This window comes from Gopherus flavomarginatus, chromosome 16 (assembly GCF_025201925.1).
Source record: "Gopherus flavomarginatus isolate rGopFla2 chromosome 16, rGopFla2.mat.asm, whole genome shotgun sequence".
NCBI classification, from domain to species: domain Eukaryota; kingdom Metazoa; phylum Chordata; order Testudines; family Testudinidae; genus Gopherus; species Gopherus flavomarginatus.
Window position 1 is genome coordinate 21,500,333 of NC_066632.1, and position 27,071 is coordinate 21,527,403.

Sequence of the window (27,071 nt, forward strand, 5' to 3'; positions counted from 1 at the left end):
AACGTACAAACAACCCGGCCCGCGGGCTCAGGCCGGTGCTGGCGCTGGCTCTCCTGGGGCCTCCGGCTCCTCTCTGGGCCCAGCGTGGCAATCAGTTCTGCAGCTCTGGTCCCCAAGCCCCCGCCTTACAAATGACTGGTGAGGCTCCCCCATCAATCCCGCTCGCAGAGCCCAGCCCGTGCGGTGAGCTGGGCTCTGGGTTCGGGGGGATATAAGAGCCGCAGCTGGGGAAGGCATTTGCACAGCGCAAGGCGGGAGAGGGAGCGGGACGAGGGACCATACTGCAGCCATGGGCGGGCACCTGGCACTGCTGCTGGCCCTGCTCTCAGGCACCGTGATGACGGGCCAGTGCCTGGAAGGAGGGAGCATGTCCAAAGAGACCCTGGCGGATGAGCCCAACAGCTACCTAGAGAGACTCTCCGACATGCTGGTGAGTGGGCGCTGCCCGGGGAGGTGGTGGCGGGCTGGGTAGGCAGGGACCGCAGCTTTTGGGTGCGCACAGCTGATTGTCGCTCCCCACTGGGTCCAGGCCAGTGGCCAGAACAGGGACCCAGGACTCCTGAGTTCTCTTTCCAAAGCCGGAAGGGAGCGTTGGTCAGTGGTTAGAGCAATGAGCTGGGTTGTCTGGGGTCTATTATTGGCTTGCTGTAACCTTGAGAAGAACCACACCCCTGAGCCCCTTTGTGCCTCAGTTTCCCCATCTTTTACAAGCACAACCTACCTCATGAGGCTGAATGAATGAAAGGGCTCTGCGTTGCTGGTGGGAAAGATGCAACAGATGGGCAGTGGCTCCCTGCTCCCCAACCTGAGTCATAGAGCACCCCTGGCATTGCAAATAAGGGGAGTGGCTGAGTGCTGGGCTCTCATTCCAGGCTGGCCCTGGTGCTGTCTTGCTCGGTCTCAGATCTGATCCACTAGTGGCAAGGGGCCATGCGCATGTGACAGGTGGTTCACACCAGCCCAGCCCCTCCTGACCAGTAGCGTTGGTGACAGATCACTGAGCCTAGCACGTTAACACCAGGGCTTCGCACGGGGACGTTACGATGCTGTCACACATACACCCCCGCCGCCCTGCCCCGGTGTCAAGCACCCTCTGCCCTTACCTGCACAGAAAAGACTCTGCCTCATCCACAGTGACCCGCATCCCCAGCTGCTGGGCTCTGGGGGACCCACTCCCGAGATCATCTCCCCCAATGGGGCTGGAGCTGCACCCGGTGCTGTGGGAACACAATGAAATCCTGTCTGTCCCAAGGCAGATCTGAGACACTGGGGGGATACCCCATCCCCAGCCAAGCAATGCCCTGGCAGAGCCACGGGGATCCATTAGGCTCTGGACCTCTCCTTGGGTGCCCCATGCTGATGGGGTGGGGCTGACCCTTTCCCCTGGAAAGCAGGAAGGTTGCAGCAGACAGGGAGGAGAAACACAAGCATCTCTCCATCTGCTGGCTCCTTGCATTTCAGGTGGGGTGCCTAAGGATTTGGGCACTTGGACCCTTCTAGAATGCTATAGGAATTGGGGGATGGGATCCCCTGGGATTTGGTGGCAAAGCTCAGTCTCCAACCTTGAGACCAATGATATCAAAAGAGGCCACCGACCTTGGGGTGGGATGTGAAAGAATCTCAGGCTGTTCCTTCTCCCCGAATGGAGCTAAAGCCGCCCACAAGGGGGCACTGCTGAGAATCTGGGGGCCCAAAGAATTAGCTTTCCACCCTGCCCTGGTCACTATCATCATCCCCTTTGTACAGAAGGGGAAACTGAGGCACATCAAGGGGCAGTAGCTGCCAGGGTGACCCAGCAGGCCCCTGGCTGTGCTGGGAATGGAACCCTGGTTTCCTGGCTCCATGTGCTAACCACAACTGAGCTTAGAGAGCAGCTGAGTAGCTGGAGCATCTCCTGGGAGTCCATGCTGGACCCCGGTTAGCGCTGGGGGGACGGGGCAGGAGGCAGCATGCCTGTGATGCTCATTAAAGCACATCTGTTGTTTCCCATGGGCGTGGCAGCGGGGTTTGGTGTGCCCATTAAAAGGTACCTGGTGTTGCATCCAGGGGCGTCAGAGCATGAGCCCTGAGGTCCAGGCCCACGTCCACCCAGGCAATTCCCCTCTGCCTCATCAACGGGAGATGGAATCTGCCTTCCCTGTCTGCCTGTAGTGTGGTGGTTAAACATGGCTGCAGCGCCCTGCGCTCTGCCCCAGAGGCAGCTGCCTTCTAACGCAGGGCAGCACCAGCCCGGGCTGTACACACTAAGGAACAGTTTGGGTTCCCGCTGGTTAAAAGGCTGAGGTAGAATGAACAAAGTTCCAACCCCCCCGTACCCCCGTCCCTGGGGCGTGTGTGTGAATATTGCCCTTCTGCCGCAAGGGGGTGACAGGCACTCAGTGCAAATTCTTGGAGGGGGCCTGGTCCAGGTTGCCAAGGAATGTCCTCGTTTGTGGGAGGGGGCTCAGTGAGCCTTCATCTCCCTGCAGTCAGCCCCCCATCCCACCCCCTAGATCTCTGGGGTGGTTTGGCTCTGGGGCCGCAGTTTGCAGCGTGGGGCTCTCTGCTGGCAGGCTGGACTCAGAGACTCTCGCAGGGTGAAGAGTTTGGCCTAATGGCTGGTGTGGGGGAGCTTGATCCCTTGATGGGAGAGTCTCACCAAGGGGAGGGAGGTGCGGGTACCCTGCCTGGCTGCCTCTTGGGGGTGTTGAGAGCCAGGCTGTGCTGCCCGAGTGTGCAGGGTTGCGGGCTAATGGGCAGGGGCACTTGGCTGTTTGCCCCACTATGCCAAAGGTTGGGAGGACTGGATATATGGGGGGTGGCCAAGCGCAACCCCCAAAACCACCTAGCTCCTGCTCGCCCCTGGTCTGTGCTGGCACAATCACTGCTCTCCTGTGGCCGTTGAATAGGGTGGCACTGCCCGCTGGGGGCCTAAACACCATCCCTGGGCCAAATACCTCCCCCCCAACTCCCTTCCTGCGTTGGGACCCCTCTGCAGGCAGGTAGCTGTGTAACCACATCCTGTTCCCCACCCCGTGCAGCAGAAGAGTGAGGATCATGCCCTTTGGCCCCTCTCTGATGAGCGCCCGCCGGGCACCCTGCTTCACGCGCTGCTCTACGCCCTGCAGCGACCCGGCCGCAGCCCCGCCTTCCTGTTCCAGCCCCAAAGGTAAGGAGGGGAGAGGGGAGCACTGGGGCCCACCCACACCCCAATCTCAGCCTCCCCCGGCTGATCTCTGCAGCAGCCTGGAATTAGCTCTTGGCTCTCCAACACTAAGCAGCGTCAGCCTTGCTCGCTGCCTGGCTAGGAGTCCCCCCGCCCCGTTTTCAAGGAGGTGAGGGTTCATTTTACCAGCCCCTGCCCCCCCATAGCCCTTCATACACGGGACTGGATCCTAGTTAGCTCAAGCCCCTTCCCCAGGGCCACACACTAAATGGAGAAAGCCCCTTTGCTACTGGAAGAAGCATCCACACCAGAGGTTAGAGTAGGGGTGGGCAAACTACAGCCCGTGGGCCATAGCTGGCCTGTGGGACCGTCCTGCCCGGCCCCGAGCTCCTGGCCTGGGATGCTCACCCCCTCCCCCGCAGCCTCAGCTTGCTCGCTCCACTGCTGGCGCGATGCTCTGGGCGGCGGGATTGCGAGCTGCGGGGCCTGGCCTGACCCGGTGCTCTGAGCTGTGCCGTGGCGGTGTGGCCTGGCTCCGGCCAGGCGGTGTGACCGTAGCGCTGCCAGCCACCGCTGCTCCAGGCAGCGCAGTAATGGGGGGTTGGATAGAGGGCAGGGGAGTTCAGGGTGGTGGGCAGGGCAGGAATAGAAGGTTTAATGGGGGCAGGGTTCCAGGGGCAGTCAGGGGACAGGGAGAAGGGGGGTTGGATGGGGCAAGCCCAGGACTTTGGTTAGACCAAAGCAGCCAGGCTCAAGGCACCGATGCTGTTGTGAGCCCAGGCAGAGAGCAGGAGTTGAGGTGCCAGAGACCCCTGCCATGGCAGGGGACTGAGTAGCTGAGACGGGCCCACATGATCCCAGCAGGCGACCTGTGCCCCACACTGCAGGGGAGGCAGCCCCCCCCGCCCCCAAAAGGACCCTGCCGATTTGACCTGGGGGAAAATTCCTCCCAGCCCCCAATCTGGCCCCGGTTACCCCAGAGCATGCAAGTAAGACCCACCAGCCAGGCACCAAGAGAGGCTCCTCTGAACTGCCTCAGAACTGGCCTGGCTCCAGCCATGCCCGCCTCAGGTGCCAAAGCCCAGAATCCAGCCCGCAGGACCAGCTTGGGCGGCGCTGGCACCTGGCAGCCCAGTCTAACCATGGCTGTAGCTCCAGCAGCCTGGGGAAGGAGCTACGGGGGTGGAGACGTGGCCTGAGGCCAGCACGTGGCTGTCAGGCTGGTCCTGGCACAGCTGGGTGCAGCCCGCTGGCCCTTTGTTTTGATAGTTCCAGCGGTGAATGAAGAGGGGGGACGAAGGGGGCACCAGCCAAGCTTGGGCGATGGGTTGGGTCGGGTCAAAGGCGCTTCTGCAGCTGAGGGCTTCGTCTGTCTCCCTGCAGGTTTGGCCGAGACACCCGGGGGAGCTGGGGTGGTGAGGGCCGGCTCAGCCAGCGGGGCTGGGATTCCATGGCCTCCCAGTTCTGGAGCATGGCCGTGCCCCAGCGCTTCGGGAAGAAGAAGTGACTCCGAGGGGCTGCTCAGCTCCAGCACCCCTGGCCCAGATCGACGCTCCCTCCCCACTCGTGAGCAGATTGAGCTGCGACGACCGGCGCAGCCCAGCAGCTGGGTCACATGGCTCCGGCAACAATAATAAAATGTGAGCGTCACAGCTGGGGGTGATGTGGTCAATGCTCCTGTGGCACACGACCGCTCTTCGCCTCTGGGGGCAGCACCCACCCTCGCCATGACACCATCTGACGCAGGGGAAGGAGAAGTTCTGAGCTCGCCCTGGCTCCAGCCAAATGAGCTGAACTGGAAAGGGAGAGGCCAGAGGCCACTGGTCTCTGCCTCCACCACCACCACAGTCGGGGGGCGAGGGAGGATCCTGCCAGCCAGGGAGCAAAGGGCCCAGGTGGGCCCATTCCAGTGCCAGGATAGGCCAAGTTGCCCCTGCCAAACCAGTGTCCCCACCTGACGCAGGGCAGCCAGGTGCCTTGGCTCCACTTGGCTGCCCACACTCCACTACTGGCCCTCAGCTTGGCCCCCATCGCCCAGTTGCACCCTCCCAGCCCAAGACTCACCCAGCCCCATCTCGTCACCCCAAAAAGGAAACACATCATCTTGGAGAAAACCCCTCCATCCAGTTTATTTCCCATCTCCCCCAGCGCAGGTTCCGGGACTGCCCCCCACAATCCACCCATAGGCTCCAGCGCTGGTGCCCCCCGGCACGGCCCAGATGCTGATCAGGACAGGAGACGCAAAGGCAGCTGCCTCTCCCAGAGAGGATTTGATCCTGCAGCAAGGTCCTTGTGCCCGTGGCAGGGGCTGGCTGCACCTGAATTTGGTCTTAAATAAAGTTGTGTCTCGCCTTTAAATAACAATAAAAATCTGCCCCGCCCTCGCCATGCCCCTGCTCCAGTCCCACGGGGACGGCTCAAGCAGGTGCCCGGGGCAGCTCCATGTTCCAAATCTGCTGGGGACCTGGTTCCTAGGATGGTGTTTTGGCTGCTGACAGCGAGGGTGTAGGGGAGCAATTCCCAGGGGGGGCCAGCCCCGCCTGGGTCAGGGGGCAGTCAGAGGCTGCTGACCAGTCTGGGGATGTGGGGACAGGGGTAGGAGGGTGGGGGGCCCTGACCCTCCCTATGGCCAATAAGAACTTTTGCTCTGTGTGGCTGGAGCTGGATGGCAGCTGGGGGGTAGCGTGGGGCAGAATTACCCCCCCCCGCCAACAGTGCAGTGGAGGAGAGCGCTGGACTCAGCTGGACGAGGGGGACTCAGTGGATGAGCCCACAGCTCCCTGGAGCGATCTCCTGCTAGGGTGGACTACTGCACTGCCCCCACATGTGGTGGCACATGTGGTGGGGGTGTCGGAGTGAATGGGACCTGCCCCTGAGAGACCAGTACATCTCTGTGCCCACAGCCCACTCAGGCCTGGCGGAGGCTGCAGGGGCAGGGCTGGCATCTCTCCTGGGGGCTCCAGATCCTGCCCCTTGTGAGTCGGGGGCAGCAGTATGCCCCGCCCTGGCCATGGGGCTGCGTGTGGCTCCAACCTGTGTCTGCCCCAGTCCCGGCCTGGGGAGGCGTGTGCCGGCGTGGCTCCAGGCACCCACCTGGCTGAGTGTCCATGGCCCTAGGGGCTCTGCTGGGCCCAGGCGCCTCCTCATTTGCCTCCCGCCATGATCTTGAGGTACTGCAGGGCATTGCGGGCAGCGGCGGAGCGGGCGGCGGCACGGGAGGCGGCAGAGCCGTGGCACACCGTGGTCGGCTGCGTGGACAGCTCCACCAGGCACTGGTACAGGCCGCTCAGGCTCATCTCATCTGCAGAGAGAGATGGGGCGTCAGGGCCGGGGACGCTGCAGGCTGAGCTCCGGGGGGACGTGGATGTGAGCACTGCAAGGTGTGCCTGGGGGAGCTGCTGAGCCCTAAGGGGTAGGGGCCAGGATGCTCAGGCCTGGGGGAGGGGAAGGGGCAGAGGGTGACACGGGGAGCCCCTGGGGGTGGGGAGCAGGGTGCTCAGTCCCTGTTGGAGGGGGGCAGGGCGCTTTCCCCACCAAAGCTGGCATTAGCAGTAGGACTCTAGAGGTTGCTGCCCCTGCTCCCCACAACTGGCCCGAGGAGCCCCCAGCATGCAGCAGAGCTCTAAGGGGGCTGGCACAGGCCTGGGAAACCCTCACCCCACAGAGGGGGCAGTGCTGGCCCATGGGTGGAGTGCAGCCCTCGCCCCACGGTGGGACAGTGTCAGCACTCAACAGCATGGCAGAGCATTCCTGGGGGCCCAGCGGGGGCTGCATGGGATCCCTGCCCCTTACCGATGTCCAGGTAGCTGATGTCGAAGCTCTGCTCCTCGGAGAGCTCCTGCAGGAGGCTGCAGAAGCCGGCATTGAGCGCCCCCAGCGGGTGGCTCTTGAGATGCAGGATCTTTTCGCCGGCCGAGTTGCGCAGCGAGTCCCAGGTGCAGCCCGAAAGCCGGCCCTTCAGGCTGTCCAGCTTGTTCCCCACGGTCTAGGGTTGGGGAGAAGGCATCAGCTGGGGGCCCAGCTCAGCAGTGGCCGAGGGGCAAAATGTTGGGGGAGCACATCTAGGCCTGGCCTACGCTTACAATGCAGATCTGCTGTGCTGCGCTGCCCGGGGGTGGGAAAAGGGACGTGCCCTGAGTGCCACAGCCCTGCCCACCTAGCCCTGACGCGGGCACAGCCCTGCCCACCTAGCCCATGCAGGAACCCTGACTTCTACACTACAGGACTCGTCAGCACAGCTATGCCGTAGGGTGGACAAGTCACTACTTTGAGCCCAGCTGCTCAGCACAAAGGGGCATGTTGCAGACCGGGCCTTGTAGCCTCCACAGGTTGCCACCCCACCTCACCAGGCCCCTTTGTCTCTAAGCAGCATGGTGCACTGCATGCTGGGAGGTGTAGTCTCCATGGGCTGTCCCCTCCATTAGAGAGGGCAAGGTCCCATTGCCTCCAGCTCCCAGCATGCAATCTGCTGCACAGTTTATAGTCTCCATGGGCCACCCACTCCCCTGCTGGAAGTCCAGACACCTCGCCCTCCCCAAGCAACATGGAGCACTGCATGCTGGGAGTTGTAGTTTCTACGGACACACCTCCTCTATCAGAAGGTGAGGCCCTCATCTCCAAGCAGCATGCTGTCCCACCCTCGCCCGCACTCACAATGGAGAACTGGTCCTCCTCCACCTCGGCCTCGCTGCCCTCCCGCTGGTCCATGGGCACATTGTGGATTCGCACCAGCATCTTGGCCGCCGCATTGCGCTTGGCCAGTTTCTTGGAGGTGCCACTCCCTGCAGGGGGAGGCAGAGGGAGCGCTGCCATTGCTGATGCCCACAGCCTGGCATGGGCACTGCCTGCCCTCTGGGGAACAGGGGCTTAACTCCTGCACAGCACAGGGAAGGGCTAGAAGAGGATCCCTTTGGCTGCACCAAGGGGTCCCCTAGGGCCTTGTCTGGGAAAAAATCACCAATGGGCGTGGGCCTTCAAGAGAGGCCTGGGATAGCAGAGGGCTGCGGGTCAGGATTGAGGGGCACTGGCAGAGCTGGGGTGGGGCGAGCCCAGGGCTGGGACTGCAGGGGACTGTGGGTCAGGACTCTGCCCAGCCCGTCCCTGGCTCCACCTTTGAACACCAGATTCACTCACCCACTTTAGGGGCGCCATGTGTCTCTGGAATGAATCTGAACACCCCCCCACCCCATCCCGGGACCCTCTTCTCCCCATAGGAGGTGGAGATGCTCCCATCACCCATGTCGCCTCAGTACATGGCTGGCAGTTACCTATTTCGATGAACCTCTCAACTCGGCAGGTCATGGTGAATTCCTTGCGGTGGGCAGGCCCTGACTCTTGGGTGACGGTGTATTCCGGTAGCCTCCAGCCCTTCTGAACCACCAGCTCCTTGGGGAGGGAGACAACGGGGTATCATCAGAGCCTTGGCAGAATCCTCCTCAGGTAGGGGAGTGGGGGACCGCCTGACCCCCACTGATCCCAGAGGCAGGCTGGCTCCAGGCACAGCTGGGACACATGGTGTGAACACCAGCAAGGCCAGTGCCAGGGACCTGGGTGTAGAGACCCTAAGACTGGCACTGAACACCCAGGACAGGGCACTCCTTGATACCCCTTGCAGGCAGATTCCTATCCAGATAGCCTGTGCAAGCAACTACCATTAAACACCAGGGACTGGAGGAGGTGGGCTAACTGGCTGGGGCAAGTCTGAATCCAGCCATGGTCAGTGCAGACCAACCTCCCACCCAAGCCTGACACTTAGTGGCCCATATGAAGTTTGGGTCTCATTTAGGGCTGTCAAATGATTAAAAATATTAATCACGATTAATTGCAAGATTAAAAAAACAGTGATTAATCGTGAGATAAAAAATTAATTGAGATTAATTGCAGTTTTAATCGCACTGTTAAACAATAATAGAATACACATTTAACTTTATTATAAATATTTTTGGGTGTTACTTTTTCTCTATTTTCAAACATTGATTTCAATTACAACACAAAATACAAAGTACACAGTGCTCACTTTGAATTATTTTTTATTACAAATATTTGCACTGTAAAAAAAAAGTTGTGCAAATCTACAAATCGAAGCATGAAGGGGCATATGAATGTTTAGCACATCTGGCACATAAATACCTTGCACTGCCAGCTACAATGCCATGCAAATGCCAGTTCTCGCTTTCAGGTGACATTGTGAGCGGGCAGCATTATCTCCTGCAAATGTAACCAAACTTGTTTGTCTGAGCAATTGGCTGAACAAGAAGTAGGACTGAATGGACTTATAGATGCTAAAGTTTTACATTGTTTTGGTTTTGTGTGCAATTATGTAAAAAAACAAATAATTCTACATTTGTAAGTTGCACTTTCATGATAAAGAGATTGTACTAAAGTACTTGTATGAGGTGAAATCAAAAATATGATTTCTTTTGCCTATTTCTTTGGCAAGGCAAATATTTGTAATCAAAAATAGTAATAGAAAGTCAGCACTGGACACTCTGTATTCTGTCTTGTAATTGAAATCAAGATTTTTTTAAAATGTAGAAAAATATCTCCAAATAGTTATAATAAATTTAAAGGGGGTGATTAATCACAATTAATTGTTTTAATCGAGTTAATTTGTTTTGCGCTAATAGCTTGAGCTAACTGCAGTTAATTGACAGCCCTAGTTTCATTGTTTTTATCATGGTCGTGCCTAGAGGTCTCAGCTGAGATCAGAGTCTCATTGTGCTGTACAGACACCAGGTGAGACAGCTCCTGTCCCAGACAGAGAAAGGAGGGGAAACTGAGGCATGGAGTGGGGAAGCAATTTGGCTGAGATCAGTAGTAAAGCCAGGAAGAGAATCCAGGTCTCCAGAGTCCCAGTCCAGTGCTCTAGCCATCAACATATGCATCCCTAAGTCACCATGGCAACCTACCTGCTTTGCAGACTGGTTCAGCAGAAGCCACGGAAACCGAGAGCCCAACCAGGGTAAACTCAAGGGGAGGGTGGGGAGTTTGCCCAACAGCGCCTGGGCTGCCCAGTGTCTGTAGCTAGGGATAGCCCAACTGGGCAGAGGTCCCAAGGGGGATAGGAACCCAAATGCTATTGGAAGGGGTCCTCACGTGGCACAGCCAATGCTGAGAGACTCACCCCTCAACAACTCCACACTTGAGGGGCTGAGGGAACCTGACTGCCACAGGTGAGACACATGGGACTGGGCACACAGCTGTGGTTTGGTTCTTCCAGTAACAATCCTGGGATCTGAGAACTTCTGAAAGGGGCCAGCTGGATAGCACTGGAGTTCTGTAGCCACAGGATGCGGGGCAGCCCAGGCAGCCCAAGTCCTGCCCCGAATCACCTGCTAGAGGGACCCCTGTCTGCTGAAGCTGTTAACAGAGATGGCAAAGCCTCAGATCCACCCATGAGCCATTAAACCGGTGTCAGGATTTGGGCCCAATCAACCCGTTCCAGCCACTCGGCTCAATCTGGCCACCCGGGGTCTCTGGTACTCGAGGGTGATGAAGCCTTTTGCTTCAATAGCTTCGTCCTCAACCCAACCAGCTTTTTCTGGGGCACTCCCACTCCCCATAGTGAGCAGAGGCCCCCACCCCACAATACCAAGTGCCACAACCGCACCTACCTGCAGCGCCCCCACAGGGTTACACTCTGACTGCTGGGGCAAGATGGGCGACTTCACCTCCATCTGTGAGCTTCTGAGTGAGACACAATGGCACCCAGTGAAGGGGGCTGAGCGTGGATTTGAGTGATTTTTGGGTGCCCAACTTGGGACCCTGAATATACTCTGGCCACCCTGGAGGGCTCAGAAACAGGAAACTGGCTTAAGAATCGGGTGATTTTTAAACAATAATCAGTGTTGGGTTCTTACAGTTGCCTAGTGGTTACTAAACCTTTTGCAGCTTTTCTAGGCAACCTTCAGGGCAAGACACTTATCCAGTTTTTTAATGGAAGCTGAGATTCCCTGTGAAATAACATGACTCCAGGAGCTGGGACTTTAAGAACAAATACCAAATAGCACGCAGGTTGGCAGTACTGCTGATAGGGCCCTGATACCCAAGTTCCTATTAGGCACCAGCCTATGGGCCAGGCAGGCAGGGGGACTAAATTGCCCACAACCCCTTGCGAAGCACTCTACTGTCCCAATGAATCCTGTAATACAGAGTCCTCACCAGGCTTCTACCTACACCCTGGATCAGCCAGAGGATTACATTACCCACAACCCCATCCTGCCCCAATGCATGCTGGGATATGGAGTCCCCACCAGCTCTTATAACTAAACCTCTATGAGGTGTCTTTAAATTGACCCCCTCCCACCCCAATAAAAAAGGAGGTGTCCCAAGATTATGCTGGGTGACCTTGGCCCAGAGCCCCTCCCTGTGACTTTCCCTTTTACCTGGGAGAGGCGGCAGGAAAGATGGGCGCTGCAGGGGCCGCCGCAGTGCTGAGCTGAGAAAGGGGCTCTAGGGAGAAAGGAGAGCTTTGAAAATAAAAGGTGACAAACATTAAAGCAGGCTTCGCGCCTCCGAGCACAACAAGAACCAGCTCTTCCTACTGCTAAACGTTTGGGTGTGGCACCACTTGGGGGCAGGAGAGGGATCGCGGGGACTAGGGATGTTTTAGTAACGAATAATACCACCACCCAGCTCTAATGTCGTGCTTTTCACCCACGGATCTCAAGGCACTTTAATGAGGAGATCAGTACCATTATCCTCATTTTACAGCTGGGGAAGCTGAGGCACAGAAAAGGGAAATGACTTGCCTATGGTCACCCAGCAGGCCAGTGGCAGTGCCAGGAGTAGAACGCAAATCTCCTGAGTCCCAGTCCAGCGCTCTAGCCCATAGGCTGCACCAGCTGGTGCAGCCTGTTTCCTCAGCTGAGCTTCTCCATCCTCAACTCTTCCCCCACACCCCACCCAAATCCTCTCTACTCTGACAGGATTGGAGTGGGGAGTAGAGGATGGGTTTGCGTCTGGATGCGAGTTTGCAGGTAAGGGATCAAAGAAGTTGAGAAGCAATTTAAGCAAAGCCCCAGGTCCCTGCTCTGTCCCCCTCACCTGGATTCCTCCGATGCTGCTGGCTCCAGCATATTTCCCCCTTTCAGGAGCTTTAGGGCCACCTCTGCTGCCTTGTGCTTGGCTGCCTTCTTGCTTGGGCCTTGACCTGGAAAGCAGGGTGTTTAGCAGTTAAAGCAGTGGTGGGCTGGGAGTTGGGAGTCCTGGGTTCTATTCCCAGCTGTGTCACTCAGTTGCTCTCTGTGCTAGTGATAGGTCAGCAGCTCCCAAAAGCCGACAGCCTCTAGACCCCAAGCAGGACAAGGAACTCTGTCTCCATTGCCCATTCTGCCCTGAAGAGTGGTCCACGGGGGGCTGGCAAGTGCCAAGAATCAGGGAGGTTGTTTCTATGATGGAGGAACCTGTGCCACTAGGAGCTGGGCTGAGACCCAGCCAACTCCCTCCACTCAGAGGCTACTAAACAAGACCTTAAGTGCTAACCGCTGAATCTAAAAGACCTTGAGGCCCTCGGATCCTCCAGCCAAGGATGCCCCAGGCATGGTCCAGATCAGGAGGCAAGAAGCTCCGAGTTCCACCTGCAGCCTGAATGGGACCAATGCACCAGGATGACGACTCCCATCCCCCTCAGAAAATCTTAGTCACCACCCCCTACCCGGGGTAGAATTCTGGGGAAAGCCCCCTCCCCCATTTCCCCTCAGCTCACTATAGCACCAGCACCCTACATAGCACATCCACCCACAGGGCTAAAAGCACTTTATAAAAAGAGCCCAAACTAGAGGCCAAGAGTCCTGATCCACAGCCCCCCTGGCTCCGAGCACTAGTGGTACCTTTACTGCAGAGACACGACCTGTCAGCAGAAGGCAGCTCAGGATCAGGCCCCTCAAGTGGGTGGCAGTGTCAAGGTTGCCCCTGTTTGGGAGCAGTATTTACCCGCCTCCCCCATGGGTAACTGACCAGTGCAGCTGATGTCCCCGACCGTCACTCGGAAGGTGAAGTTGGGCTGATGCGCTTGTCCCTCGGCTTTGAGGAGATCATACACGGGCGTCTTGCCTATTCTTGTGCCATACTCCTGGAGAAGGCTGATCGGGGTCTTTCCGGGATTGGAGGCAAGCATTTGCTCTATACTGTGGCGGGGGACACAACACAGGGACACGGCCTCAGAAGCGACCACAGATCAGGGCTGACCCTAGGACATGAAACACCCAGAGCCCCCGGTGATGCCCCCAGTGAATATCCCCTCAGGACCCAGTTGGGTGGTGGGGCTCAGTGTGAGAAGCCGTCCTGCACCCCTTACCCCAGTACCCAGTGGGAGCAGCTGTCTCTACCCCACGATCTCCCACCCCCATACCCAGTGGGGTGGGGGGCCCATAGGAGCACGTGTCCCCCCCACAGCTCCCACTGGGGTGGCGGGAGGAGCTGCCCCCCCAAGACCCGCTCCCAGCGGTGCAGCGGGAGGGGCGGACCCCCTAGAAGACTCCCAGGGTGGGGGGCAGTGGGAGGAGCTGCCCCCTCCATCCACCTCCCCCTCCCAGCGGGGGGGCTGACCCCCTAGAAGACTCCCAGTGGTGGGGGGCAGTGGGAGGAGCTGCCCCCCCCGATCCACCTCCCCCTCCCAGCGGGGGGGCTGACCCCCTAGGAGACCCCCCCGTGGGGGGAGGGGCCGCCCCGTTACCTGGGGAACCCGCCACTCTTCTTGATCCCACAGGCCTCGTCCTCCTCACTCATTCCCTCCTCCTGCCCCACCGGAGCCACCTCGCCTGCAGCCCTGGGTGGGAGCCCCTCTCCGGCCAGCGCGCGCCGCCACCGACAATGGCTGGGGAGGCCGCCAGCGCCGCCCGGGGATCCCTGGAAAATGGAGTCCTTCCCGGGGACCCCGTCCCTGGCCCCGCGGAGAGGGGGACTACGTTACCCACAACCCCCCGCGCAGCACGGCGCTGCCTCGATGCATGCTGGGACATGGAGTCCGCGCCACGCCCCCTCCATGGGGCCATGTGGGCAGGGAAGACTACACTACCCACAAACCCGTGAGACGCACACTGAGAGCCCCGCTGCACTCTGGGACATTGAGCCCCAGTCTCTGAGCCTAGGCGGCAGGAGGACTATGTTACCCACAATCCAGCGCGGTGCGCTCAGCTGCCCTAAGGCCCGCTGGGATTGGTATTTTCTGCTTGTCTCTCTGCCGAGGAAAAAAAAATGGGCTGGAGAACTACATTACCCACAGACCCTTGCGCGCAATAAGTGGGGGAAATGGCGGCCCTGCGGGACGGAGCGTTCTCGTTAGCCACAGGCCGGGGTCTGTGATGTCATTGGTGAGATCCGCCCACCCTAGCACTATCTTCCATGGTGATTGGCTGGTCTTTCCCATGCCCCGCCCTAGTGTCCAACCCGCTCTTTTTATTGGGCAAACCTCTATGCCCCGCCTTCCTCGGCCCGTGAATGGCTGGGCGCTCCGGTGTTGTCAATGGGGGGTCAGATTTACTGCCCTGGCGATGGAGGGAGCGTTATTGAAATGGACCAACTACCTCTCGGGTAACGGCCGGGGGGGCGGGTCTGGGAGTCCCCTGGCCTGGGGGGGCCGGACCGTCCCGGGTCCGTGTGACCCCCCCCCCCCGACCCGGGCCAGGTCCGTGTGACCCTCCCCCCGCTTCCCGACCCGGGCCAGGTCCGTGTGACCCTCCCCCCGCCCCCGACCCGGGCCAGGTCCGTGTGCCCCTCCCCCCCTCCTCCGACCCGGGCCAGGTCCGTGTGCCCCTCCCCCCCTCCTCCGACCCGGGCCAGGTCCGTGTGCCCCTCCCCCCGCTCCCCCGACCCGGGCCAGGTCCGTGTGCCCCTCCCCCCGCTCCCCCGACCCGGGCCAGGTCCGTGTGACCCTCCCCCCCCCTCTGACCCGGGCAAGGTCCGTGTGACCCTCCCCCCCCCACTCCCCCGACCCAGGCCAGGTCCGTGTGACCCTCCCCCCCCCCCCGCTCCCCTGACCCGGGCCAGGTCCGTGTGACCCTCCCCCCCCCCCCCGCTCCCCTGACCCGGGCCAGGTCCGTGTGACCCTCCCCCCCCCCGCTCCCCTGACCCGGGCCAGGTCCGTGTGCCCCTCCCCCCGCTCCCCTGACCCGGGCCAGGTCCGTGTGACCCTCCCCCCCCCCCCCGCTCCCCTGACCCGGGCCAGGTCCGTGTGACCCTCCCCCCCCCCCCGCTCCCCTGACCCGGGCCAGGTCCGTGTGACCCTCCCCCCCCCCCGCTCCCCTGACCCGGGCCAGGTCCGTGTGACCCTCCCCCCCCCCCGCTCCCCTGACCCGGGCCAGGTCCGTGTGACCCTCCCCCCCCCCTCCCCCGACCCGGGCCAGGTCCGTGTGACCCTCCCCCCGCTCCCCCGACCCGGGCCAGGTCCGTGTGACCCTCCCCCCCTCCTCCGACCCGGGCCAGGTCCGTGTGACCCTCCCCCCCCCTCCTCCGACCCGGGCCAGGTCCGTGTGACCCTCCCCCCCCTCCTCCGACCCGGGCCAGGTCCGTGTGACCCTCCCCCCCCTCCTCCGACCCGGGCCAGGTCCCTGTGACCCTCCCCCCCCTCCTCCGACCCGGGCCAGGTCCCTGTGACCCTCCCCCCCCATCCCTCCTCCGACCCGGGCCAGGTCCCTGTGACCCTCCCCCCCCATCCCTCCTCCGACCCGGGCCAGGTCCGTGTGACCCTCCCCCCCCATCCCTCCTCGGACCCGGGCCAGGTCCGTGTGACCCTCCCCCCCCCCTCCTCCGACCCGGGCCAGGTCCCTGTGACCCTCCTCCCCCATCCCTCCTCCGACCCGGACCAGGTCCCTGTGACCCTCCTCCCCCATCCCTCCTCCGACCCGGGCCAGGTCCCTGTGACCCTCCTCCACCATCCCTCCTCCGACGTGGGCCAGGTCCGTGTGACCCTCCCCCCCTCCTCCGACCCGGGCCAGGTCCGTGTGGCCCTCCCCCCCTCCTCCAAACCGGGCCAGGTCCGTGTGACCCTCCCCCCCCTCCTCTGACCCGGGCCAGGTCCCTGTGACCCTCCCCCTCCCCTCCAAACCAGGCCAGGTCCCTGTGACCCTCCTCCCCCATCCCTCCTCCGACCCGGGCCAGGTCCCTGTGACCCTCCCCCACCCCTCTGCACTGGGCCAGGTCCGTGTGACACACACACCCCCCAAACCAGGCACAAGTCTGTGTAAGTCGCACACACATACACCCTGAACCAGGCCAAGTCCGTGTGACCCGCCCCCAACTAAACCGGGCCAGGTCTGTGTGACATCCCCCTCTCCCCCAAAACTGGACCAGGTCTGTGTGACCTGCCCCCAGCTGTTCCGGACCAGGTCTGTGTGACCCTCCTCCCCTGAACTGGACTAGGTCTCTGGGACTCTCCCCCCACCCACCTCCACAAACTGGGCCAGGTCTGTGTGACCCTCCCTCTAAACCAGGCCAGGTCTCTGTGTCCCTCCTCTCCCCCACCCCCAACCGGGCTGGATCTCTGTGCCCTCCTCCCCTGACCTGGGTCTGCTCCCCCCGAACCGGGCAGGTCCATGTCCCTCTCCCCAAACCAGGACAGGTCTGTGACCCCTGGGTTCACTGCCCCTGAACCAGGTTCACAGGACTGTGACCTGGACCCCCCCCCCATGCCAGGCTTATGACTTCCTTCAAAGAGAGGCTGCCTCCCTCCCTTTGAACGGGGCCAGCTCTATGACCTGCACCACATGTTTCCAGATGAGATGGGAGGACCCCAGCAGGCTCCAGGGTGGCACCCACCTCTCTCCCGAGCTCTAACTTGGCACAAAGGCTAGCTGGCCCATGGGAGCCAGATGCCAACTGGGTGCAGGGGCCACCCTGTGCCTGGGGGGTCGTGAGGATGCAGAGTTTGCTTGTAATTTTCCCCCTTACAGGGCAAGCAACACGGGCGGACTCCAAAGGGGGAGCAGTAGCAAATAACCTGCTGTCCTCTCCAGCACCCCGGGCTGTGTCCCCCTAGAACCCAGCCATGGGGAGACATCCTGGAATCCCACTGCCAGACTCTCCAGCACTGGGCAGCTTTCGTGGGGCCAGAAATGGGAGAGGCCCGGGTGCTGTGTATTGGCTGGCAAAGCGCTGGACTAGGTGGCTGGCCAATCTGCTCTGGCTAGGCCTTTGTCCCTGTGGGCATCGCCGGGCAGTGGTGGTGGCAGGATAGGACCTGACGGCTGCTAAGAAACGTCCTTGGTCCTGTCCTGCTGGCCCTCGGATACTTTGCCTAACCCACATGCCTCCTGGGTGTGGGGTTCTGTCCCATCTGGTGGCACGGAGAGGGAGAGCGAGATAGGCTGTACTGCATGAGCTAAAAGCCAAGTGGCTGTTAGCTAAGGCTTTAGAGTGAGATCGATAGAGATATATCAGAGGTCTCAGGTTCGATCCTGTGCCCCGACAACCGGGGTCTGTCAGCGTTACATTTGCACATCTCTAGCCCCTTGCACTGGAGCACGTCACCCCCATAATACCCCACATACGGACGCCGCTGGGGAAGCATCGTGTCGGGGGCACAGACAGGGATAGGACCCCGGAGTCCTGACTCTGAACCGTCTCCTCTCCCACAGCCAGGAATAGAATCCAGGAGTCCTGCTTCCCGGCCCAGTGCTCGAAGCATGAGACCCCACGCCCTCCCAGGGCTGGAAATAGAACCCAGGAGTCCTGGCTCCATGCTGTAGTCACCAGACTGCCCTGTGCCTTGTGTGGGAAGAGCTCCTGTGCGCCAGGTGGCAGGCAAAGGAGCTGGGCTCCCTGGAGGAGAGAAGCGCCCTGGCAGGCGTTGGTGGGGTGACTGGCTTTTCCTTTCCCCTGTAGGTTGGCAGCCACGGTACTTTGTCCTGGACAGTGGCATCCTGTCCTACTACGACTCTCAGGACGACGTGGGCAAAGGCAGCAAAGGCAGCATCAAGATGGCCGTCTGTGAGATCAAAGGTTGGTGCCCTGCTGGGTGAGACGCTTGTGCGGGTAGTGGGAGGCGATTGGACCAGGAGGGGCTGGCATGCTACGCTGCTGACTGGGATCCTGTCAGGGCAACGGTCCAGAGTTTAACAAACACTTAGGGGCCAGATTCTCCAATGGGCCTTTCTCATCCCTTGTTGCTCTTTCCAGGGCTTTGTCCAGTCTAGTACTTAAATTCCAGAAAAGAGTGTGCGGCTGTTGGAATCAGGCATTGAACCCGTGTGTCCTAGTGCGCAATCTCCTGCTCTAACCGCTAGACCTCACCCTCCTCCCAGAGCTGGGAATAGAACCCAGGTGTCCTAGTGGTCAGTCCCCCACTCTAACCACTAGACATCACCCTTCTCCCAGAGCTGGGAATAGAACCCAGGTGTCCTAGTGGTCAGTTTCCTGCTCTAACCACTAGACCTCACTCTCCTCCCAGAGCTGGGCATAGAACCCAGGAGTCGTGGCTCCCAGGCCCTTGCTCTAATCACAGGACCCCACTCCCACTCTCCTCCTGAAGAAACCCTGGGTCCCTAGACTCTGGCTACAGAGCTGGATTGTGTCATGCAAGGTGAGAACAGACTCGGCTACCCGAGCACTGGACACTCGCCCAGCGACTGTCTTGTGCCTGCAGTGCACCCCACCGACCCCACGCGCATGGAGCTGGTGATTCCAGGGGAGCAGTATTTCTACCTGAAGGCAGGGGGTGCCGCAGAGAGGCAGAAGTGGCTGGTGGCCCTGGGGAGCTCTAAAGCCTGTTTGGGCGACAGCAGGAGCCAGAAGGACAAAGGTGGGTCCTCCCGGAAGGGAGGGCGTGGGCACCGTGCCAGGGAAACTGTGATCTCTGTTGGGGTGTGGCAGATCTGGGCCTGGAATAGCAGGCAGGGGGGAGCTGTACGTCAGGAGTCAGGGACAGATCGGAGGGTTGGGGGAGCCCAGGGGTTGGGACTGAGGGACATGGGCAGAGCTATGCCTGCGGGCCCAAGACTGCAGCAGCAGAGGGGTGTGGTAAGCCTGGCTGCACCCTTCAGTTTTGTGGTGGAGCGGGCAGCAGAGAAGGGCACCTGGGCGTTCCCTCCTCTTTAGTAAACAGTCACTCATCGGTCCCTGCAGAGAACCGGAATTTCATCCTTTTGACCTGCTGGTTATGGGGTGGGGCCCCAGTAGTGGACGGCCTGACCGTAAAGCCCCAGCCCACTAGAGGGTGCTGTGCTGCAGGGAGTGACGGTGGGGGGGGCTCAGTGAGGGGGTGCACTCTCCCCTTGCAATGAGCAAACAGACCCCAGAGTGCAGTGCTAGTAGGCACTAGGTTGCAGAGAGTGAGGCTCAGTAAGAGGCGCTCTCCCCTTTGGGTCAGTGCCCCAGAGCAGCGCTATGGGGTGTTGTGCTGGAGGGTGGGTGACTCCAGCAGGGGGCGCTTTTTCCTCTCTGGGTCAGTGCTGAGCCCAGTGCCACCACACAGGACAGGTCCACTTATTAACAAACCCAATGCACGCTGTGAGAACTGGGGCATCAACCCCTGTGTCCTAGCTAAATTCCAACGTGGGTCATTCCATTCTGGCTCCCCTGACAGTTTCTGCTGGATCCTCTGTTTTTCTTCACTTCCTCTCTTAGACTAGTGCAGCGCTACTACAGGTTGTTAAACAGATGCTATGTTCCACCCCAGAGGTGGCTGCACTTCAGTGGCAGGGGCAAAGCAATCCCTGCATATACCATACAGGGCCTGGGGCTTCCAGAGGAGCAGGATTGGAATGAGGCAATGTTGATCTTCCCGTCTCCCTCCAGACATGCACCTGAGCAGTGAGTCCCTGGGCCGGAAGCTGTCGGAGCTACGGCTGTACTGCGACCTGCTGACTCAGCAGGTCTTGGATGTCCAGGAGTCCACACGGCCCCAGGACAATGGCTCCCCGCTCGATATCGAGGTTCAAAGGGAGTGGGGGGAGGTTAAAGGGGAGCTGTTGGGTTTTAGGAGGATCTGGAGGACACGGGTCCTGGCTACCCTCTCCCTCCTGCCGGGGCCCAAAGGCTGCCTGAGTCCAGCAGCTCAGAGAGGGTTGCGGCATGCAGTGTAGAGTCAACCAGTGGAACTCCCCACTGCAGGGCTGTGCTGTGATACCACCACCTCAAGTGGCCGGGATCCTCATGGGGTATGAGGCTTTGCAGCATAAGCGGATGGGGCAGGGTCCAGAAGGGAAGATGTGCATGGATGTGAGCCCCCGATCTAACCACTAGACTCCACTCTGCGCCCAGAGGTAGGGAAATAACCCAAGAATCGTGATTCCCACTCCCCTGCTCTATCCGCTAGGCATGACTCTCTCCCCAAAGCTGCTTCTCTTCTGAGCAGTGCCTTGGCACGCTGTCTGTAATGCAAGTGAGCTAGCTAAAAAGGGGCGGGGAGGCCACTGACTCACTGGGTGGCCAGGCCAAGTCACTGCCCCTCTCTTTGCCTCGGTTTCCCCACCTGTACAGCAGGCTTGGAGAGGCTGGTGCTACAGAAGCGCAAAGGATTGTGGGTGGCCATTCCTCTTGGTAACCCTCTGCCCTCCCTATTCCCAGAAGATGAACGAAGCCTCCTCCTTGCTCAGAGCCACCTGCAGCCAGTTCATCTCCACACTGGAGGAGTGCATGAAATTCGCCAACGCCCGCCTGGCACCCGAGCTCTACCAGCCCTCGCCGTCCCCTCTGCCTCAGGACTTCGTGGGCACCAAACTCCCGCATTCCCATAGAGTAAGAGCCTCCCTGAGGGGGGCAGCATTTGGACTAGCAATGGCATCTACGTAGGACAGATCAGAAATCCAGCATGCTTCACTTCTTTGCCAGCCCCAAGTGCGGGGAAGGGCTGTGTGGGTTGGCTGGGAGCTAGCTGGGCTCTGCGCATGGCCCCAGAGAGGGCAGAGCCCGGGCAAGCTTCTGAGCAGAGCGTCTGGGGTCAGTTTATCCTCGGCCTCTTTGCTGAGGACGTTGCTATGATCCCGGCGTGGCTCATGGCTGGCCCCCCCGGCAGTCATCAGATGTGTGCCCGCGCTGCCAGTCTGAGCTGGATCTGAACTAACTCCAGAGCCGCCTGGTGCCCCTAGCTTGCTTGGTTCCATCTGACCCTCTCCCACTTTCTGGCCTCACAGGTGAGACGCTCCCTCAGCCACACGGGCATCGTGTCCCCCGACAGGTGAGCAGGTTGGCCATGGGGGAAGGGAGGGAGGCTTCCGGTGGCGCAGCTCTGTGCTGGGTGAGGATCCTGCGGTCCCTGCGCTTGGCTGGGGGCTGAGACTGAGCAGAATGCGGGTGCAGGCAGGCAGCCGGCTTCTGGGTGCCCACGACATGGGTCCTGGCTCCCTCCAAGTCAGGCCCTCGCCCTGCATAGTGCCACCTCGACTCCCCTAGCTGGAGATGGGGAAGGTTCCCAGCCCCCTGGGTGGGTAGACTGGATGGGGTGGGGGGAGCAATCAGCTGGGCTCTCCCTTGGGTGCCTTGCTAGGTGCCCACCCCAGGCCAAGGCTCTCACCCCGCCCCCGTCTCACAGAGGGGCAGAGCCGCCCCGGCCCCCGGAGCCGCCACAGAAGGGCGCCGTGACAGTGCTGCGCAACCTGGAGGAGATGGTGGTGATCCGCTCGCAGCACTGGAGCCAGCAGGGCCCCGCGCCCGACAGCCCTGTCGGCACCATCGTGGAGGAGAGGGAAGGTAGGAGTCATGGGGCAGCCTCCCTGTCACCAGGGGGGGCCAGCACAGTGCAGCATGGTCACATGGCCAGCTCGAGGCGGCTGGCTGCTTGTCCCATTGCAGATGATTACAGGTATTGCAGGACAGCATCAGCCCCTGCCCCGCCCCAGCTCCGCCCTGGAGGGCACTGTCTTCCCCCTGCCCCGCGCAGCAGGCTCTGCCTTTCCTGCTGGCCCTGGCCCACACTAGCCATGCCCCAATGGGCCCTTTGGGGCTGAGGTTCATGGCTCCCATGCGTCACAGTCCCAAGCTGTGTCTCCTGTGGGCAGGTGTCAATCTCCATGCAGATGGGCAGCCAGGGCCCCATTGGTGAGAGGGGAGCAGGGGAAGCAGATTCTAGTGGACCGAGTACAGGCCCGTGAGCCAGGACTCCTGGGTTCAATTCCCAGCTCTGCAAGACAAGGGGCGAGTCCCTCCCTGTGCCCCAGTTTCCCCCAGGATGGCAACGCTGACAGAGCCTTTGGAGGTGGCAGTGGTGGGTTAGGTGAGGCTGTCCTGCGCAGGAAGTAACAGGAGCTGAGTGACTCTCTCTGAGGGTACCTTGCGCATGCCCCCTGCCTGATCCAGCCTGGGGACTGGAGCCCTGAGCTAGAGCCCCCCAGAGGCCAGAAGCTGCTGCTCTCCCTAATTCCTCCTCCCCTCCCTTGCCAGAGGCACCGCTGCCCACGCAAGAGTCCCCGGCGGAATTGGCTGGCAGTGACAAGCGGAAGTGAACGGCACCAAGATCCAGGCGCTGCATCCACCTCACGTTGGGGGCTTGGGAAAATCTCTGGCCCAGCCCTGCAGGAGCACGGCACTTCTCTGTGCTTGGGAGCTGCCAGGGACCAGCAGAGAACAATGGGGCCGTGTTCTCCCCCCAGCTCCTCAGGCTGGCCCCCTCCTGCTTCCCCCTTCGCCCTGCGCTGGTCCCAGCTCCACAGGGGCGGAGCGGTGCCCTTCTGGGAAGGGAGTAGCATCTAGCAGGTAGAGCAGGGGACTGAGCATCAGGATGCTTGAGTCCTGTGACCCAGGGGGGGTCACCTCCGTGCTCTGCATCCATTTCCCCGTCTGCAGGGGGGAGCGTCTGGAAAGGGCTTGGTGTGCAGGCGGAAGAGGCCAGAGGGGCACTGCGGGGTGGTATTGAGCAGCGGGTGCCATGGGCGGTGGGAACGCAGGCTCTCTGGGATGAGGGGACAGAGCTCCTATCCTGGGGTGGGGCAAAGGGGGCCTCGTCCCAGGAGCAGAAGAGCTACATTCTCCTTGGTGCTGATCTCTCCTGGCGCCTGTGCTGGCCTTATGCCCTGTCCCTGGGTCTGGGGGAGAGGGAGAGAATCTGCTGAGCATGGAACTGGAAAACTGCCCCCTCTTTGCTCCCCAGCCCAGGGAGCCCAAACGCCTCCTACCCCTGCCTCTTGTCCCCTCCCCCTCGCTTTGATGCTATGCATGATGCCATCAGTGCAGGAGAGGAGGGATCCGGGGTGTCTGCCATCACCAGCCAACACAGTATTAGAGCCTCAGAGAGCCAGCCAGCATGCGGGGGCTAATGGCCAAATACGATCCAGCAGGATCCCCTGTAATCCGTGGGAGCAGAGCTGGTGTCCCCGTTATGTGGTGTGTCAGGGGAGAGCTCTCCCTGCCCAGGAAATAGTACTGCCCCCCCAAAATGGGGCTCTGAGGGGATCTTGCTCTTCTACCCCTCGTCCCATCCAGTTGGTGCCCAGTTCGGTGCCATGGTGCATCAAAGCACCTCTTACAACCAGGCTTCACCCAGCAGGGGGCGCCCTCTTCACTTTCTCGCCACAGCCTCTGGATCCAGCAGGCGGGTGAGAGGAGGCTGGTTCCTTCAATCTGGCAGGGCGCCTCCCTCTGGCCAGTTCCCGTCTGCGCCCCGCTGACGGTTCAAGCCAAGGCCAGAAGCGAGAGCCCAGCTGGCCCTCCTGCTGCAGGGGCTGCTGGGAGCAAAGTGTGCGTCTTGGGGACAGGAGAAGCAGAGGTGAGAAGAAAGATGGTGCCAGGGGAGGGTTGGCTCCTCCCACCCGGACTTCACCTGAGTCAGGTGACTGCACCCAACGCTAAACTCTTTGAACACTACAGCAAGGGCCTGGCCGATTCTAATGGAGCTGCAAAACGGTCCCTGCTGTCGTCCTCTGGCTCTTTCTGCTTTGACACAGGATTTTGTGTCACCAGGTTGGGGCTGTTTTTTTGCCGAGGGAAGGCAGCCGTTTCTGCGAAGAGCTCTGCCAAAGATCAGGCCTTGCAATAAAGACTCTAATTTTGAAACAAGTGGCTCGTCTCCATGTGTCTCTTTCCCCCTTGGGGGCTTTTCCCCAGGGCCTGTGGAAGGAGCAGCTGCACAGTGTGGGAAGGCGGCTCTGGAATTGCTAAAGCCTGAAATTGCTGCAGAACAAAACTGCTTCATCGGAATCGGCAAGCGAAAGGAAGTGCCTGAATCTTCGGGACTCTGACCCAAACCGCTGTGTCGTTCGTGGCTGCTACTGATTGTTCTTCCCGTCTTGATCCAGGCATCATTCCGAGCTCTCCCAGACTCTGGGAGCGACAGGAGGTTCCTGCAGCTCCCCAAGTGTTTAAGCAAAATTCAGAACTTGCCTCAAAGCCGCTGTGAAATTCTCCTGCTGCAGCTCGGCACTTAGTGTCTGGATCCAACACAGCCTATTTCTCGTTCTTTAGCTCCTGGGTGATCTTGCTTTTGCGGAGACGGTGTTTTAAAGGAAGAGCACGGTGAGTTTCCTGTGTATTTTACCCAAATGCGCAGAGAGGGTTTATTCCCTTGTGGTTTAGAGAAAGACCAGGCTAGAGTTGTAAAGCCATCCCAACTTTTCGTAGTACAATAGAAAAAATCAAGAGCCGTTTGCAACCGAAGTTCTTTCAATCAAATGATCAGGCCTGAAATGCCCTTAGACCAGTGAATTTCTTGCAAATTATTGGTAACAGACACTAGCTTATTGCTGATGCTAATGCCCCTTTTGTGGGCCAGTGCCGAGGGGTTGTTCGTCTGCTCAGGAGCAGTGCTCTGTTGTGGCCTTTCATGGCAGATTCTCAGTGGGAGGGGAAATTGGGGAAAGGGAGTATGTCCCAGGGCTGCCCAGAGGGGGGGAGCAAGTGGGGCAATTTGCCCTGGGCCCTGCAGGGGCCCCCCATGAGAGTTTTTCGCGGCCCCTGGAGCAGGGTCCTTCACTCGCTCCGGGGGCCCTGGAAAACAATCGCGGGGTCCAGGCCGCCAGAGCTTCTTCCACTCCGGGTCTTTGGTGGCAATTTGGCTGCGGGGGGTCCCTCTGCTCCGGGATCCACCGCCGAAGACCCCCGCACACTCCCAAAAAGTCCTCGCGTGGCTGTGCAGCGACACTGCCTGGTGGTGTCGGTAACAGTGGCACGCAGGGCTGTGGGTGCAAAGCAGAATCAGGCCCAAATTGATTTCCGTCCATTCCCAATCTCGATTGAGGAGTTAACTAAAATCACTGGTTAAAATTTCATTTGAACTCTTAACGGCAATGGGAGGAAACTGTCTCCTGTTTCCTCCCAAAACCAACATTGAGTATCAGTATTTCCCCTTGCAAAGCATCATTCAGTTGCTCCTAATCTAGTCTTCCCTGCTCCTTATCTAGACAAGCGATTCATAGATCCTAAGGTCAGGAGGGGCTGCTGTGGGCACCTTTCTAACACAGCCCCTAGGACTTGCCTGGGTTACTTCCTGTTTACACTAGAGCAGATTATTTTAGAAAAGCATCCAATCTTGATTGAAAAGTCTCCATTGATGGAGAATGCACGAGGGCCCCATGTAAGTTGTCCCGGTGGTTAATTCCTCCTGGTGGTAAACATTTGCGCCTCTTTTCCAGCCTGAATTTGAGATTTGTTCTTTGGTAAAAAATCCGAGGGGTCAGTTGATGTCCAGAAACAAACTTCTCTTGCTCAGCACTTTTGTAAACCTTTAATTTTCACAACATCCAGCCTGTGATTGACGGGCGTCTCCTCCACAGTCAGCAGCCAGGGACTGTTCATGGCTGAAAGGGTGGAGGAGTTCCTGTGATAATAGAGAGCGCAGCTGAGCTGGGAAGGCAGATTGAGGGTGCAGGGGCGCGCACACACACACACACACACACACACACACACACACACACACACACACACACTCTCTCTCTCTCTCTCTCTCTCTCTCTCCCCCCCCCCCCCCCTTCAAGACAGGTGAGGGGAAAGTAAATTCTGAGAGCCCTGTTGCTAAGTCACTTTTACGGAGCTACAGCTCCCTGCAGCCCAGACTGCCAGCCCTCCCAAGGGCACCTGGCTGCATAGATGGCCACACGCCAGCCCCTCCGGCCCCTTCAATATCAAGCCTGCTCTCCTCTAGCCAAGGTGGTCTAGGGTGTTAATTGCCAGTGGGCACATTTCTGCCTCAGGCAGAGTTCTAGACTGGGGACCCAGCTCTCTGTGATGGGCGTAGCAATGTACCCATTTCCTTGGTGTACAGCGGGAGACGGGGTGTTTGATACTCCCAGAGCAAGGAAAGATGTGTTACTTGTATTGTGGTAGCACTTGACAGCCCCAGCTGCGATGGGGCCCCGGGGTGCTGAGTGCTGCATGTCCACATTCACTCGTTAAGGACATGCCACATTGGGGTTAGTTTTGTGATGCAGTTTCTTTGGCAGAGGAGCTGGTTCAGGCAACAGGAGCATTTGTTCCCTGCCTCACGCTCTCTAATTGGAGTCAGTTCTTAGGGAAGAACTGGGCACTGGTGGTTGGGCTGCAGTTTCTGAAAGGGGATTGGCTGCCTGTGGTTTGTGACCACCTCTGTTCCAGGACAGGTGTGTATAGTGTGACCAAATGAGCTACGTGTCAGGCTCTGTCACTGATTTCTCCTCCTGGGCAGGGAAACCAACCCAGAAGGCCCTGACGTCTGCTCCCACTTGGCAGAGTGAGTGTCATTGGCCAAATGAGGCATTACCTACACCTCAGGGGCACGTCTCCCTCTGGCTGTCTCTGGAATGTGATACCCTTCGAACGCCATGGCCGATCGGTTCCAGACGTTCCGGGCGTGTTCCAGGCAGCAGTGGGCAGAATGCTGGAGATTTTGGTGAAAAACCAAAGGGGAAAATGAGGGCCACGTGGAGACTCAGGCATCTGGTTAACGGAGCGAAGGGCTCCACCTACCTTTGTCATTGTCTAGAGCAGGGGTTCCCAAAGGTGGGCCATGACACAGTCCCGAGTGGGCCACCATCATGGGTGGAGTTTGGGGGTGGGAGGTGGTGATGCCAGGCACTCTGTGCATCCA

At 59.8% G+C, this 27,071-nt stretch overlaps 2 protein-coding genes and 1 pseudogene across 3 annotated transcripts; 2 read left to right on the plus strand and 1 right to left on the minus strand.

Moving 5' to 3' along the window:
- Nucleotides 1–257: 257 nt before the first annotated feature.
- On the plus strand, nucleotides 258–4,759 carry NPFF (neuropeptide FF-amide peptide precursor). Its single transcript, XM_050926034.1, has 3 exons — nucleotides 258–430; nucleotides 3,021–3,148; nucleotides 4,529–4,759. Exons 1-3 carry the CDS (start codon nucleotides 290–292, stop codon nucleotides 4,650–4,652), a joined length of 393 nt encoding a protein of 130 aa, XP_050781991.1. The 5' UTR covers nucleotides 258–289; the 3' UTR covers nucleotides 4,653–4,759.
- A 490-nt stretch (nucleotides 4,760–5,249) lies between these two features.
- Nucleotides 5,250–14,053, minus strand: TARBP2 (TARBP2 subunit of RISC loading complex). 2 transcript variants are annotated; one of them, XM_050925965.1, is made up of 9 exons: nucleotides 13,821–14,053; nucleotides 13,103–13,272; nucleotides 12,191–12,296; nucleotides 11,530–11,613; nucleotides 10,759–10,828; nucleotides 8,413–8,530; nucleotides 7,799–7,926; nucleotides 6,938–7,130; nucleotides 5,250–6,446 (listed from the first exon to the last, which is right to left on the minus strand). In XM_050925965.1, exons 1-9 carry the CDS (start codon nucleotides 13,871–13,873, stop codon nucleotides 6,289–6,291), a joined length of 1,080 nt encoding a protein of 359 aa, XP_050781922.1. In that variant the 5' UTR covers nucleotides 13,874–14,053; the 3' UTR covers nucleotides 5,250–6,288. The 2 variants fall into 2 exon arrangements, with proteins under 2 accessions (XP_050781922.1, XP_050781921.1); XM_050925964.1 differs by having other exon boundaries at nucleotides 10,759–10,831.
- Nucleotides 14,054–14,569: 516 nt separating this feature from the next.
- Nucleotides 14,570–24,071, plus strand: LOC127035704 (pleckstrin homology domain-containing family A member 3-like; annotated as a pseudogene).
- Nucleotides 24,072–27,071: the final 3,000 nt, after the last annotated feature.